This window comes from Momordica charantia (assembly GCF_013281855.1).
Source record: "Momordica charantia cultivar OHB3-1 chromosome 5 unlocalized genomic scaffold, Mcharantia_2.0 BLBB01000005.1, whole genome shotgun sequence".
Classification (NCBI taxonomy): Eukaryota; Viridiplantae; Streptophyta; class Magnoliopsida; order Cucurbitales; family Cucurbitaceae; genus Momordica; species Momordica charantia.
Window position 1 is genome coordinate 18,453,319 of NW_028275163.1, and position 13,564 is coordinate 18,466,882.

Consider the following 13,564-nt stretch of genomic DNA (forward strand, 5'->3'; position numbering starts at 1 on the left):
ATCCTTTCACTTCTATTTTTTATTTTAAATTAAACTCTTTCATACTCCATATACTAAAATACTGCAAGAATATTATATATATATAGACACACACATACATATATATATTTGAAATTACCCAAATAAAATCCTTTTTTTTTAATTAAACTCTTTCACATACTAAAAAAAATTATCTTTAAATTAAACACTCCCACCCACATATAAATAATTTTTTTATATATATATTAAGGTCCTTATTTCATTCAATCAAATAGTGGGATCCACCTCAAATTTTGTAATCTCATTCTCTAAACAATACCATCAATCTCGTTTCTTATTTCGTAGGTCCTACATATTTATTATAATTACTTTACAAGTTTTACCTTTTCTCTCTCGTCTATTAATTAGATTCATACAATTTTTAATTAATTTTTTTACTTCAACATTTATACTTCAATTTTTATTAGTTGATGTTATTTTATTATATAATATTATAAATTTATATTAATTAACATCAATCGATATTACTTGATGTAACTTTATTTCAACTATTCATTATTTATTAATATTAAAAAATATTTATAATAAAAAATATTTACTATCAATAATATAATAATAAATTAAATTAAGATTTATTATTATTGTAATTAAAAAAAAGATGAGCATAAATGTATTTGTAATTTGCTAAAAGTGAGAAACTAGAAAGGAGAAAGGGGAGACCGGGTATACATCTAATTTCAATTCCGACAGTTTTAGTAAACAACGAATTCTAGTTACGATTTCAAAAAATTTATGGTAAACAACAGCAACAAATAACATTTTCATTCCGATTGATTTCATTTCGATTCATTCTCATTATGATTGCGGGTAAGTAAACGGGACTAAACTCCTTCATATTCTCACACCATACTTGATTAATTATAAAATTTATTATTTTACTTTTAATTATAACTAATAAGAAATTCGAAAAGCTTTGAAATTTTAATAGTTAAATAATTTTTAAAAATAATATGGTACAAACAAATGATAAAAGTATAAAAAGTTAGAACAGCAAAAACTTATTATGAAAATAAAAATTTGTGAATTTATTGCAAAAGATAATTCCAAAATTGATTACTATACTTTTAATTATAGTTAATAACGGAATTTAAAAAAAAAGAATATTAAGAGCTAAATAATTTTTAAAGCAAAAGTATAAAAAATATTGAAATTAATAATTTAAATAAATTCATAAAAGTGAAAAATGACAAAAGTTAGAATATGTAATTTGAATAATAAAAATATATGCATTTTAATGTATTTCAAAATTTGAATCATTAATAATTATATAATTAAACAATAATAAAAGATAGCATATGAACCTAATTTTTTCTCTTTTATTTGAGTATAACACGTGGGATGAGAATTCGAACTCACAATAGTTTGATCAGAGATATATACCTTAACAAATTGAGCTATGCTTAAGGTGACAATCAAAATAAATTTGAATGTAGTTAATGAGATATAATATATACCTTAACTAGATGAGTTACACACAAGTTTGCTATGTTATTATTTTATTATTATAAATAATGTAATAATTTTTAGTAGCCAATTCGAACCTAGTTCAATGGATTAAATCATTTATCTTTGACTAAGAAGTTCAAGGTAGAATCCTACTCAAATGTTGTTGAAATAAAAATATTATTTAGTAGATACTTTTATGTTTTTTTTTTTGGTTGCTGATGTCGATATTGAATAATGATTCTTTTAAATTAATGATTAATAATTAAATTACGATTAAAAAAACATTTTTGGTCCTCCTCAATTTTAGTGGGTAATGATTTAGTCCATCTACTTTCAAATGAGTTACAATTTAGTCTCTAAACTTTAGCATGTAATTAAGTCTATATAGTTTCAAATGATAACAATTTAATCCTATCATGAAATATTAAGTTTTTTATATACATAGATCAATAAATCGAGGGATTAATTATGTTTATAAATTAAAAATATTAAATTGTTATATAATAAAAATTGACATTTAATTTTAATAAAATTTTTCATGAAATTAAATTGTTACACATTGTATTATAAATTAAATTAAGGCTAAATAGAATTTCTTTTTTTGGAAGAAAATAGTAAACGTGTTTTTTAACTTAAAATCAAAATTAAAATGTGACTTAAAAAATGATGCCGCTGGGGTCTCTCCCGCTCGTGCCGCCACCGCCGCACGAACAAAACCCTCTCTCTCAGATTTCTTAATCGTCGGTCGTTTTTCGTTTCTCCGCCGCATCTGTTCTGACTTCTGAGGTATTATTTTCTAATTTTCTTTTCATTTCAATTCTTCATTCCAATATCCAAGGTGGGTTTCTTCTCGCACCCTCTTTTCGTTCACTTTTGTTCCCTGAAATCGTAGCTACTGTTCTGCACTTCGATTTTGCATCTGTAAACTGAAATGCTTTCGATTCTTTTTCTTTCGAGTTCGACGGTTGTGATTTCAATAACGCTACATTCTGTTTTATGAAGAAACCCCAAACAAAGGCCTAGTATACCGCGGCTTAAACCAGAGTGGTCATGGCTATGAGATCCGCGGCGTCGGTGGCTCTTCGGGGCCTGAGGAGGTTCTCGTCGAAAACTTCTATTTCAGGTTCTACTCGGGCTTCGATCAATCAAGAGCCCAGCTCCGACCTCTTGGTTTCTGGCAAGTTCCTCCTCTTATTTTTCTCTTTTGATTTACTTACCTTTTTTCATCCTCTGATTTGTGCTCTGGAATGTTTGTCTCCTGTGTTCGGCTATTTGTGAAACGTCTAGGATTTTTTTTTCTCCATTTTTAAAAATTATTTTGAACCCACAAAGCAAAATCCCATTGTTTGTTTTGTTCTAAGTATTGAATTAATGGTGCCGCCCTAAATGTTACTATGTTTACATACTCTTTTTCATCCAAACGGGTAGGATATTCTTTGTGCATTTATAATTTTTATCTTCTGAGCAATCTGTCGATTGATAATTTGGTTCCTCTCAACTGACGGTGTCATCTTGAAAGTATGGATGTATCCTCGAGTTAAACATTGGGGTTTGAACTCTTTTCACTAGTTGTTTGGATCCAGTTATTTTTTCCATCGGGAGAAAATGGGTAACCTTTTCATGTTTTACTAGGAAATGGTTTTTAGAATGTTCCATGTGTGATCTTTGCGCTTGGGGCAATGACGCAGCTAGTGAGGTTCTAACCAAGGAGCGTCAATTGCTGGTTGAAAACTATTTTCAAAGAATGTTCCATGTGTGGACTGTAATGAAAAGAACATAGATGATTTTTGTTGTTTTTTGTGGCTCCATTCCTTAGGCTGATCTCTGTTTTTGTATTGTTTTTTGTACAACGTGAATTTCTTAGAAAATAACAATAACGATAATTTTAAACATAGATGACAATAAATATAAAATGATTTATGCTTAATGTAATGTTGATATAGGAGCAAACTATATACAAATTGATACAATTTCTTTAGATAACATGGCTTTGAATTCTTATAACGATTTGCAAAGTAAAGTGTGCCCAGGCATGCATCACCCTCAAGCATGAGAGAGGTGCTTCACCTCTTTGTATGAGGTGCACACCACCTCTTTTCTGCAAAATATTTCTTTCTTCCAAGATTGTCAACTTAATGAAAACATTTTTTAACAGATTTCTTTGCCTAACGTCATTTGAACATAAAGTAGTATTTTATTCCTTCTCATTAATCAATAAAATATCAACCATCATGGGATGGCTCAAGTGGTCAATGAGGGCCTTTGTAAATAGTAAAGGACTTAGAGGGAATGAGTTCAAACCATGGTGGCCACCTACCTAGGATTTAATATCCTACGAGTTACTTTGTCAATCAAATGTAGTAGGGTCAAGCGGTTGACCCGTGATTAGTCGAGGTGCGTGCAAGCTGGCCCGGACACACGGATTCCAAAAAAAAAAAAAAATTAATCAATAAAATATCTGCTCTAAGCTCCACCTCTTGTTGCTTTCTCATCTTTTCTTGATTAATAGTTCATAATCTCAGATGACTCTTCAAATTTTTAAGTTTGGATAATAAAACAAATCCAGCCCAACCATTTGATACATCATTGGATAGTTTCTCTTCAATAAACTTTACACATTCAGGAACTTGAAGCCAAGAATTGTAGAAACGAAAAGGTGTGGGTCCCCATTCAAAGCTTCTGGACGTTAGAAGAATTGTAAAGTTATCCGACACTAGTCTTTCCAATTTGGAAACTCTCAAATTATCAATTAGCAAATCCCCAATCCTTTGAGACAAAAAGACAATCAAGTGGAGTTTGGGTAGGACTCTCTCCCATAGTCGACCAAGTAAATTTTCCATTTGGCAAAGAAATTTCAGTTAAGTTCAGTTCCTCAATGATAGAACTAAATTTCTTCATACCTCTTGTTCTTCAACCACCTGAGGATCTTCCATAGGACCAACAGATCTCATTGAAGTCGCCACCTAAACACCAAGGTTTATCACATTATGCATGAAAAGATTGGATTTCTTTCCACACATGTTTCCTTTATAATCAGGACCATAAATATTTGACAGCCAAATTTCCATTTCATTTGATGGAGAGATCAATACTGACAAAGAGTAACCACCTCTTAGAAGTAGAACATCTTTAACACTAACTTTTTTCTCATGTCATAACTCATAAGATTATCATTCCATCTGATCGTCCTAAGGAGTCCACCTCAGCCCAACCAATGTATTTTTGAATTCCAAAGGGATTTAATCAATCTACTTGCTGAAGCTTGGATTCTTGAACCAGAAAGCTTCTTGAATCAGCATGAAATCTGGACAAATTTGACTTTAGAGATTTTTTATAGTAAGTCTTTTACTAGGACCCCGGGCCTCTTATATTCCATTAAATGACTTTCATGTAATACTTAGAGTCTTTAGTGATCAGGAAAGCTCCTTGGAGGAGGTTTGGGCCTTGACTTGGTTCAATGCCCCCCTCCCTTTGGGCTTCCATTACCAATGACTTTAGCGATTACCCTCTATATCTTATTCTATTGAATTAGAACCCCTTTCTATAATTCTTTAGTTATACTTCTTTTAGCTGCTTTTTTAGCTTCTTTTGGTCTGAGCTTTACTTTTTTGTACTACCCTCATGTATTCTTTCATTTGTTTTCAATGAAAGTTGTTTCGTTTGTTAAAAAATAATTATAATAATTGGACCACCGTTAATCTTGGATGGTAGGAAGTCTGTTTCTTCATTCAACTATTCCATATTTTCTGCATAGGTTGCTTTTAGATCAAAATTTTAATGAAATTTAACTCAAGGACTCGTCGATTACATCTCTGAATGTAAGAACTAAATCATATTTGTTTAGTTTCTTGTAGCTGTGCAGTTTGGTATTTTTTATTTTTTGTTTTTCTGTTCTTGGTTCCTTCTATTACAGGCTTTTCTTTCTTTTTTTGTATTGCTTGAGTGTATTCTTTTAGGAACCTTTCATATCCTAAAGCTGATTTTTTTTTTTCATTTAAAAGAAGAACTAAATCATTTTTTATGCATAGGTCACTTCTCTGGAAGTACAAGAATTAAAGAATCTGCCTAAGTGCATGAATTAAAGTATAGATGTACATATCGTTTAGAACTGAAACACTTTTCGATGAACAAAATACGATGATAAAAATTGAAAGAAACGTTTCCTTAAGGGAGAACAATAAAGAAAATAGCCACGCCACGATCAACAAATAGATGGTCCAAACCTATATGAAGCATATATTGTTCTGAATTATTTTTACATAAAAGTGTCAGAGCATCTTAGTAGTTCTCTGTTTGGTGTAACAATAAAAAAGGTTTCAGGTTACAATTCTTTCTCTTTGGCTATTATTTCACAAATAAGATTGCAGCATCTGGTCTTCTCTGGCTCTCCTCTATTTATTTTGTAACTGAGAAATGATTATTTAATTTAATTCTTCTTGTTAGGTACAACATGATCAGAAGAACGAAAGAAACATAAAAGATGATAGATTACTAAATTATGTTTTTTAAACCGTGTAGTAAAGTAACACGAGGGGAGTAAAATTTAGAGTTTGTTTGATCTTTGGTATTGTTCTCCTTTTCTGTTTCTTTGTTTTTTATTTCATAAAAAAGGTGTTTAATATTGGTTTCTTATTTCTTTTTATATCTTTTTATTGAAAAATGAAATATCTTAGTTTGGTAACTCTTTTTGGTTTCTTATTTTCTAAAATTTTTAATTAAAAAAATGAAAGTTGTTCTTGAAAAATATTTTTTAATAAATAAAACATTAAAAGTTCTTGTTCCATTTTTTTTTAGATTTATTGTGTGTTTTATTAGGATAATAAATTAATATTTTTATTTATGTTTTTACAAAGCTGGAAACAAACAGGTATGAAACCACATTTTTATTTCAAATTTTTAGAGTATTGGGATTTCTGTAAAGGGAGAAAATAGAAATGGAGGATAATTAAGGCATCTTTTTCAAAAACTAAAAACAAATAAGAAATGAATGCTTTTGTTTTTTAAATAAATAAATAAACAAGAAATAGGAAAGGAATGTATATGTTTTAAAAACAAGAAATAAGAAATAATCAAACAATCTCTTAAAAGCGCGTTTTTCCTCTAAAGAGAGGAAATGACAAATTCTGGTTCAGTTAGCCAAAATATGTTCTAATTGAATTTCCAAACCAATTTTGTAAAGGTTAGATGCTTAATTTAATTTGGATTTACCTTTGAAAAATGGATTTCCACTGAAGTTTTCCATTTTCCACTGAATTTAGTTTTCTTCAGTTGGAAAATGAAAAGTTCTGTCCAACTTTGCAGTTTGATTCTTTTTCTTATATGATTAACAAATATTCTGTGTCCATCAATTCATACCTAATTAATTGTTATGTCATACTATTTTCTATTGTATTAGAATTTTTCTACTTGTGTTATTATGTTGAGATTGTTTTTACATTCTTCGTCACAGATATAGCTGGGACATATGGTCGTACATTCCGTGAGAGGATGACCAATTACATGGCTACTCTCGACATCAATTCACAGATCGGAAGCTGCATGCCGCTTTCTGCAATGCGTATCGGTACAATGATCCACAACATCGAAATGAATCCGGGTCAAGGTGGGAAGCTGGTTCGAGCAGCAGGAACATGTGCAAAGATACTGAAAGAGCCAACATCAAGATACTGCTTGGTGAGGCTCCCTTCAGGTACTGAGAAGTTGATCGATTCTCGATGCAGGGCGACGATTGGTCAGGTGTCTAACCCAAGCCATGGAACTAAGAAACTGAGAAAGGCAGGGCAGAGCCGGTGGTTGGGTCGACGACCGGTGGTTCGGGGTGTGGCGATGAACCCGGTGGATCATCCTCATGGAGGAGGTGAGGGTAGGAGCAAGAGTAGTGGGAGCTTTGGCAAAGGGTCTCGCACACCTTGGGGGAAGCCTACCAAGTCAGGTTACAAGACTGGACCTCTCAAGCGCAAGAAATAGAACAAATTTCCATCTTTTTTCTAATCTCTTTTAAAGCTATTTTTCTTTAGGATAATCTGAAAATGCTCTCTTTTTGGCCTTTTTGATCGAGTTGAGTTACACTTTTACCCTCAAGGTCATATTTGCAGGAAATTCGTATAGAATTTTTCCACATTTCTGTGAAATGAAGTGTATGTAGTCTGTAGAACAACTGAGCCTTTGATTTTCCCCATGCTGAATGATTTTAGATTACGTGTGGTTTAAAATGTTGGAAAGAAATTTTATCATTCTTTTTAGTACAATAAGTGGGGGTGAGGAAATTCGAATTCATAATCTCTTGGTCAGAAACAGTTGTCAATTTTCGCTGAGCTAAGCTCAGGTTGGCTTAACCGAAGCAATTATAGTTACCATGAATGAATTGTCTTACTTCTTTGAGTGGTTGTTGGTGGTGTTCTTCTGTTCCTAGGATTAATTAAAAAAGCAAATTATGCATTAAACCTTAGTATGTTATTTCTTCCCTAATTAATACTAATAATCCACTTGTTGGCTTATATATTAACGTTCAAGTACACAAGTGAAGGATACTAAGAATAAAGAGGAGTTGCAAATCTAGTAAAATTCAGATAAAATATTAGAAAAATAGTACCTAAAAAAGAATTGCAATTATAGTAAAATGAAAATACAAGTAAATTGATGATTACCGTTAATCCAATCTTGTCAAATATATATATATATATATCAATTAGTAAAACATATAAAATAAAAAACATATAAGTCAATTAGTAAAACCATTAATTCCCAAATTCATCAATATATAAGTTAACTAAGGTTTTTATAATTATAATCAATCAATGTCTAGATTAATCATTGATTTAGGTTAATCAATTACCACCATATATTTTATAAAAAAAGAAAAAATTACCACCACACAAAATAAAAATATACCCGATATTTTTGTAATCAATTATGCAAGATTTTCCAAATGATTAATAATATAACATTGGTTAAAATATTTATTTTTGTCCCTCTATTATTTATGTTAATCAATCATCTATCAATTTAGAAAATGACTGTATTTTCAATTATTTAAAAATATATATATAATTATTAAAAAAAATAAGCTACCCTCTTAAATTTCCTAAGAATATATTAGAAAAATTAAACTTATGATTATGAAAATAGAATGTAAATACAATCACGTGATTAGTTACAAACGTCTTTCGACAGTGAATTGGTGAACCAAAAAACCAATTAATTGCAAATTCAGTTAGTTGGATAGAGAAATAATCAGCTTTTATTTTTACTGGTGAGTAAAAGCACGTGAAGTTTGCTATTATCTTGAGTAATTTTTTCATTAAAATACAAATCTCTCCATTCCTCTCATTTTATCTATTTTTCTAATACTATCTCTCCATCTTTAACAAATTTGTATTTTATCTATTTTTCTAATACTATCTCTCAATCTTTAATAAATTTTTTCTCCCAATTCCGACCCCTCTAATTTTTTTTTTCCTAATTTTCTCTCTCTCTCCTAACTACTATCTCTCGACCCTTACAAATTTCAAATAAATTTATAAAAAATGATAATTTGAGTAATGAATTTGAATGAGTGGAGAAAAGAAGAATCTAAGAGTAAATGAGGAAGAAAAATAATGAAAGGGTTAAGAGAGAGATAAATGAAGTTTTTGAGGAATAGAAAATGATTTGAGAAAAGTAGAAGATTTATAAAGGTGGAGATAAAATATTTGGAAATTAAGAAAGTGCGGAGGAAGTAGAGAGAATTAGTGAAATTTGAGAGGATTTGGAGAGAGTAAACGAGTGGAATGGGAAGTGAGAATTTGTGGAATTTAAAGAAAGAGAGAGGGTGAGAGATGAATGACAAAATTGTCATAGAAAAAATGATTAAAATTAAAGGATACAATGGAGAAAATTTTTTTTAGTCGAGTTCAACGAGGGATTAAACCTTGAACCTTGAACCTTAAACTACTTAAAAAAACACCGCCCGAAGTCTTCTAGAATATGAAATCCATTGGCCAATCGCTATGCTACAACAACTACGTATATGTGAATGGTTCGATTTTTTCTAAAGAATCTAAAGCTTTAAATGGATTTGTGAAATGGGAAGCGAATCAAGTTGAAGTTAAGTTGGTCATCAGTGACTATCAGAATCATATTCCCAACCTTTGTTTCCACGAACCTCCATAGCTTTCTGTGAGCAGAGGATTGATATATACATACAAGTAATTAATTGCACACACTACTCTACTTCCAAGCTTCAAAGATGCTCATATCAGAAGCAAAACAAGACCTTCACCCACCAGGTTCTCTCTCTCTCTCTCTCTCTCTCTCTCTTTTTTACCTCTCGAAATTTAACTCTCTCTAACCGTTCTCAACTGAAGGGTACCCGACCACCGATGCCGGGACAGGGAAGAGACGGTTCTGGGGCGCCACAAAGAAACGAGGAGACAGAGGCTTCATTGAAGGATGGTGTGTGTTTTTACTTGTTCTTTTTTCATTTGATCACTAGAGGAGAAACCAAATCTCACCTTCTAAACTTGTGAATTGGATGCAGCCTTTTTGCTTTGTGCTGCTGCTGGATTTGTGAGGCATGCTGCTGATTTCTCCTGGAAGATTGTCCTGTTTATCGTAATTAGTGTTACTATACATTACATCAATATGAACAACTGATTTACAAATTTATCTATAAGAGAGAGAGACAAAGAGACTTTTGCTTGTACTCAGCTTAAGAAAGTACATACAAGTTCAGATATGACTCTTAGCATATCTCCTTTTTCTTCGGTCCTTTAGAACAGTAAACAAGGAAAATATAATTTCAACTCGAAAAAGGTTACATAACTGATAACACAAGTCGTAATCGGAAAATTTTGATTCACCATTAAATATTTGAACTCACTTCTATAGCTTGTGAATTCTGTATTTGTGAACTCACCTTCTCACCATTAAACATAAGTACTTGCTCAAAAAGTACTTTCAAGGGTTCTTTAAATTTTTCATAAAATTTTTGAAAAGGGCTCATAGTTAGCCAAAAACATCCTTTTACTCTTTCGAAAATCGTGTCAGATGCAAGGATAAGTATGAACAAGACAAGGTAATTTCACTATGGGATATGTATAATCACAATTCACCAAACAGGGGTTTTAAATAAGAAACTCAACCATAGAGACCAGACTTGTACCGTATAACAGCAATAAACCTCCACATCTACAATCTCCAATAACCAGTTCAATGCAGTCCTGCACAGCATAAAGATGTTGAATAAGCTATCGACTACAACCATTCTGTAGAGCAGAATAGCCCACCTGGTAGAGAATTAAACATTTTAAACAGTCAGCAGAGGATTCGAGAGATTATCATCAAGCATCGGTAGCTTATCATAACATACCATTCATCTTACAAGCAACACTAGCCAACCTGAGCTAGGTCGACTGGTCCATCCCAACATGTTGTTGAACTAAAAAAACTTACAAGCAACACTAGAGAAGTTACTAATACAAGCTACACAACACACCAGAATGTACAAAGCTTTTATTGTTCAGCCATGGTTCATGCTATCGCTGATAAACCTTAACCTTGCCTAGGATCAAATACAATTTCTTTAGTCAAGCTAACTAGGTCATATACTGCCTCGACATCCATCTCTCCTCGTATCTCCCAAATGAGTAGGCAGAAGAAGGCACCTCCCCAACATTGAGGGAATCGGGTTCGATGCCGTAATCTGTCAATGGTCTGTGCTCAAGAACTTCATCGTGACTTTTCACAAAATCAGGAATCTCAACCTCTCCCTTCTTTATTTCTTCCGAAAGGTACTGAAGGCGGCTCACATACTTGACTTTCCAGTACAATCTACCAAAAGAGAATAAATCTTAGGACAATTCACACAAAATATAGGTTTTGAACATATGCAGTATGAGAGACAAAGGATACAGCAAAAAATTTCAAGGAAACTAACACCTGTAATCAGTCTATCATATCACCCAGTTCTAAATTCTGAATATGCTATTTTCTAGGTAGCTGTTTTTAGGAATGCATTTGAAAGAAATAAATTTCATAGAATTGTTACTTGTTTATTATTTTTTTCTGCAAATAGAATAAAATAATGTCCGAGAACTTTGGAATTAGTTTCAATTATACCTCTATCATTTAAGAAGTTTTACTTCTACCATAACCATTGACCTTTAAAATAGATTCAAATATGCCCTTGGGCTTGAACAACTTTTCTTTATAAAACAAGTGAAAAAAATTGATGTAATGGTTAGGTTGTAAACATAGCAGTGAGATATATGACTTTAAGATGAATGGTAAACATGGCAAATACTAAAAAGTACAAACCATTGAGCAATCACTTTTCAAGCCAAAAACACTCCTGCAACTAAATATGTTTTGATATAAAAAGATGAATTATCCAAAAACACTCCTGTAACCAAAATAGTTTTTCTGCACCATACAAATCAAGAAGTTAACACCAGAAGTGCTACCACTATAACTAAACCAGGCACGTGAGTGTAAGTGCTTTCATATTTATAGCCAAAAAAAGGTGTCATAGTACATCGAAAGAAAGAAAGTGTTTGTAAAAGCGTCAACTAAAAAGTATGACTGAATTCCGCTAAGAAAATAAGTACGAAGATATTAAGAAAGCAATAGTAAAAATCTCAATGTTTGTGGAATCCAAAAGAAGAAAAACCATTTCTAATTAATTTTCACTTATATGGTAACAAGAATCCTATTCATCATCCTAGATTGAAAACTATAGAAACAGCATTAACTGTAAATGTTAAAGTAGTAACATAAAAGACAAAAACTACAAATTAGATCTAACTTCAATTAAAGAAAAAACTGAAATCTAACAAATTCAACGTCATTACATTTGAAAACCATTATAATGAATAAACTCACCCGCCACTTAAGAAAAAACGACCAAGAGTCGCTAAGACGAGCCTTGAACGGAGCCCAGGGTGAACGAAGTAGAGAACTTTAAGTCTATCCTTGTAATCAGAGGGAAGTTCTTCATAAATCCATCTCAAGATGGTTAAGCCTGGACAATTATCATCCTTCTGGGTACTAGTGTGAAAGTAAACAACACAAAATGGACCCTCTGCCAATTCGTTGTGGAATTTGTGGAGGATATATTTCTTCAGCCGCTCTCCACTTACAACCACAGCTGTGCATAAAACGTCAAAAAGGAATTTCGTAGTTATATAATAATTTCCAAGCAGAAGTTTGTGCTAGAACATGATACCATCCATTTTCAGGTGCCATCAAGAGAAGAAGGAATTACACTTCAGCTCCAAAATTAAAGGGTTTACATTAGAAATAGCAATTCTTAAGAAAACAATCAAATAAAGAGAAATTCGCAATATAGCTCAATCAAGCTGAATTTTCAACTGTCCAGTGAAGCAAAAGGATGTAACGTATTCAAAAAACTAGTGATCGAAAACTTAACCATCCAATTGGAATCTCTTAAATCCCTTTTGTCTTCTAAAAACTAAACCCGAAACTGCAAAAGTCGACAACAGAAGAAAATCAGATAATGGGATCAGCTTGTTACCAGGGAAGTACTTTCCGATTACGCGGAAGATGCGATTCCCACTCTTGTCGGAGCCCTCGAGACGGACAAACTGCAGCAGATCGAGATCTGAGAAGTCTTCATCGGAGGAAAGGTTTTGGGAACAGTCGTGCCAATTCTCTGCATCTTCAGTTCTGTCCTTGTCTTTGTCAGACAAAAATGGCCGCGAATCGACACCGCCATCAGAAGGAAGAATGATGACTGAGAAATCATTCGGGGTGCTGCCCATCTCTGCTTCCTAGGGAATTGATCTTCTTCTCACGATTTCCCCTGCTTTTTCTTGCGCTTTTTAAGGAGGAATCGAGCTCGGAAGCAACAAATATCTCGCGTTCGTGCAATTATTAGTCAAAGTTACAGGATTGGATTGGACAAAGTCCAAATCGCCATGGTCGGAGCTTTGATTCGACGAGAATTTAAGCAGTGTTAGGGTTTACCGTATCAGAATTTACGCGATACAAACTCTTCATCGTAACGTCAAGATTCCGAAGAAGATAAGATCGAACTTTTTTTCTTTTCTAGTTCTTATTTAATTATTCAAAAGAAAATTTA

The 13,564-nt window shown here is 32.2% G+C and overlaps 2 protein-coding genes and 1 pseudogene across 6 annotated transcripts; 2 read left to right on the plus strand and 1 right to left on the minus strand.

Moving 5' to 3' along the window:
• The first annotated feature begins 2,136 nt into the window (after positions 1-2,136).
• On the plus strand, positions 2,137-7,710 carry LOC111025017 (large ribosomal subunit protein uL2my, C-terminal part). 3 transcript variants are annotated; one of them, XM_022302870.2, is made up of 3 exons: positions 2,137-2,271; positions 2,488-2,662; positions 6,935-7,710. In XM_022302870.2, exons 2-3 carry the CDS (start codon positions 2,536-2,538, stop codon positions 7,450-7,452), a joined length of 645 nt encoding a protein of 214 aa, XP_022158562.1. In that variant the 5' UTR covers positions 2,137-2,271; positions 2,488-2,535; the 3' UTR covers positions 7,453-7,710. The 3 variants fall into 3 exon arrangements, with proteins under 3 accessions (XP_022158562.1, XP_022158564.1, XP_022158563.1); XM_022302872.2 differs by having other exon boundaries at positions 2,225-2,323; XM_022302871.2 differs by lacking the exon at positions 2,137-2,271 and having other exon boundaries at positions 2,330-2,662.
• On the plus strand, positions 3,147-3,289 carry LOC148211491 (U4 spliceosomal RNA; annotated as a pseudogene).
• A 1,855-nt stretch (positions 7,711-9,565) lies between the features above and the next one.
• On the minus strand, positions 9,566-13,484 carry LOC111025008 (SEC14 cytosolic factor family protein / phosphoglyceride transfer family protein). 3 transcript variants are annotated; one of them, XR_002603423.2, is made up of 5 exons: positions 12,998-13,484; positions 12,346-12,610; positions 10,835-11,295; positions 10,628-10,751; positions 9,566-10,068 (listed from the first exon to the last, which is right to left on the minus strand). XR_002603423.2 is itself a non-coding variant. In XM_022302853.2 (3 exons), the coding sequence occupies exons 1-3, from the start codon at positions 13,242-13,244 to the stop codon at positions 11,061-11,063; spliced, it is 747 nt and encodes a 248-aa protein (XP_022158545.1). In that variant the 5' UTR covers positions 13,245-13,484; the 3' UTR covers positions 10,800-11,060. The 3 variants fall into 3 exon arrangements, 1 of the variants encoding a protein (XP_022158545.1); XR_015790906.1 differs by having other exon boundaries at positions 9,566-10,233; XM_022302853.2 differs by lacking the exons at positions 9,566-10,068; positions 10,628-10,751 and having other exon boundaries at positions 10,800-11,295.
• Positions 13,485-13,564: the final 80 nt, after the last annotated feature.

Coding starts and splice junctions, on each gene's coding strand:
- LOC111025008 (XM_022302853.2), bottom strand. CDS start 13,244: ATGGGCAGCACCCCGAATGATTTCTCAGTCATCATTCTTCCTTCTGAT. Junction 12,611..12,997: donor AATCGGAAAGTACTTCCCTG/GTAACAAGCTGA, acceptor TTTTATGCACAG/CTGTGGTTGTAAGTGGAGAG. Junction 11,296..12,345: donor CGTTTTTTCTTAAGTGGCGG/GTGAGTTTATTC, acceptor CTCTTTTGGTAG/ATTGTACTGGAAAGTCAAGT.
- LOC111025017 (XM_022302870.2), top strand. CDS start 2,536: ATGGCTATGAGATCCGCGGCGTCGGTGGCTCTTCGGGGCCTGAGGAGG. Junction 2,663..6,934: donor CTCCGACCTCTTGGTTTCTG/GCAAGTTCCTCC, acceptor TCTTCGTCACAG/ATATAGCTGGGACATATGGT.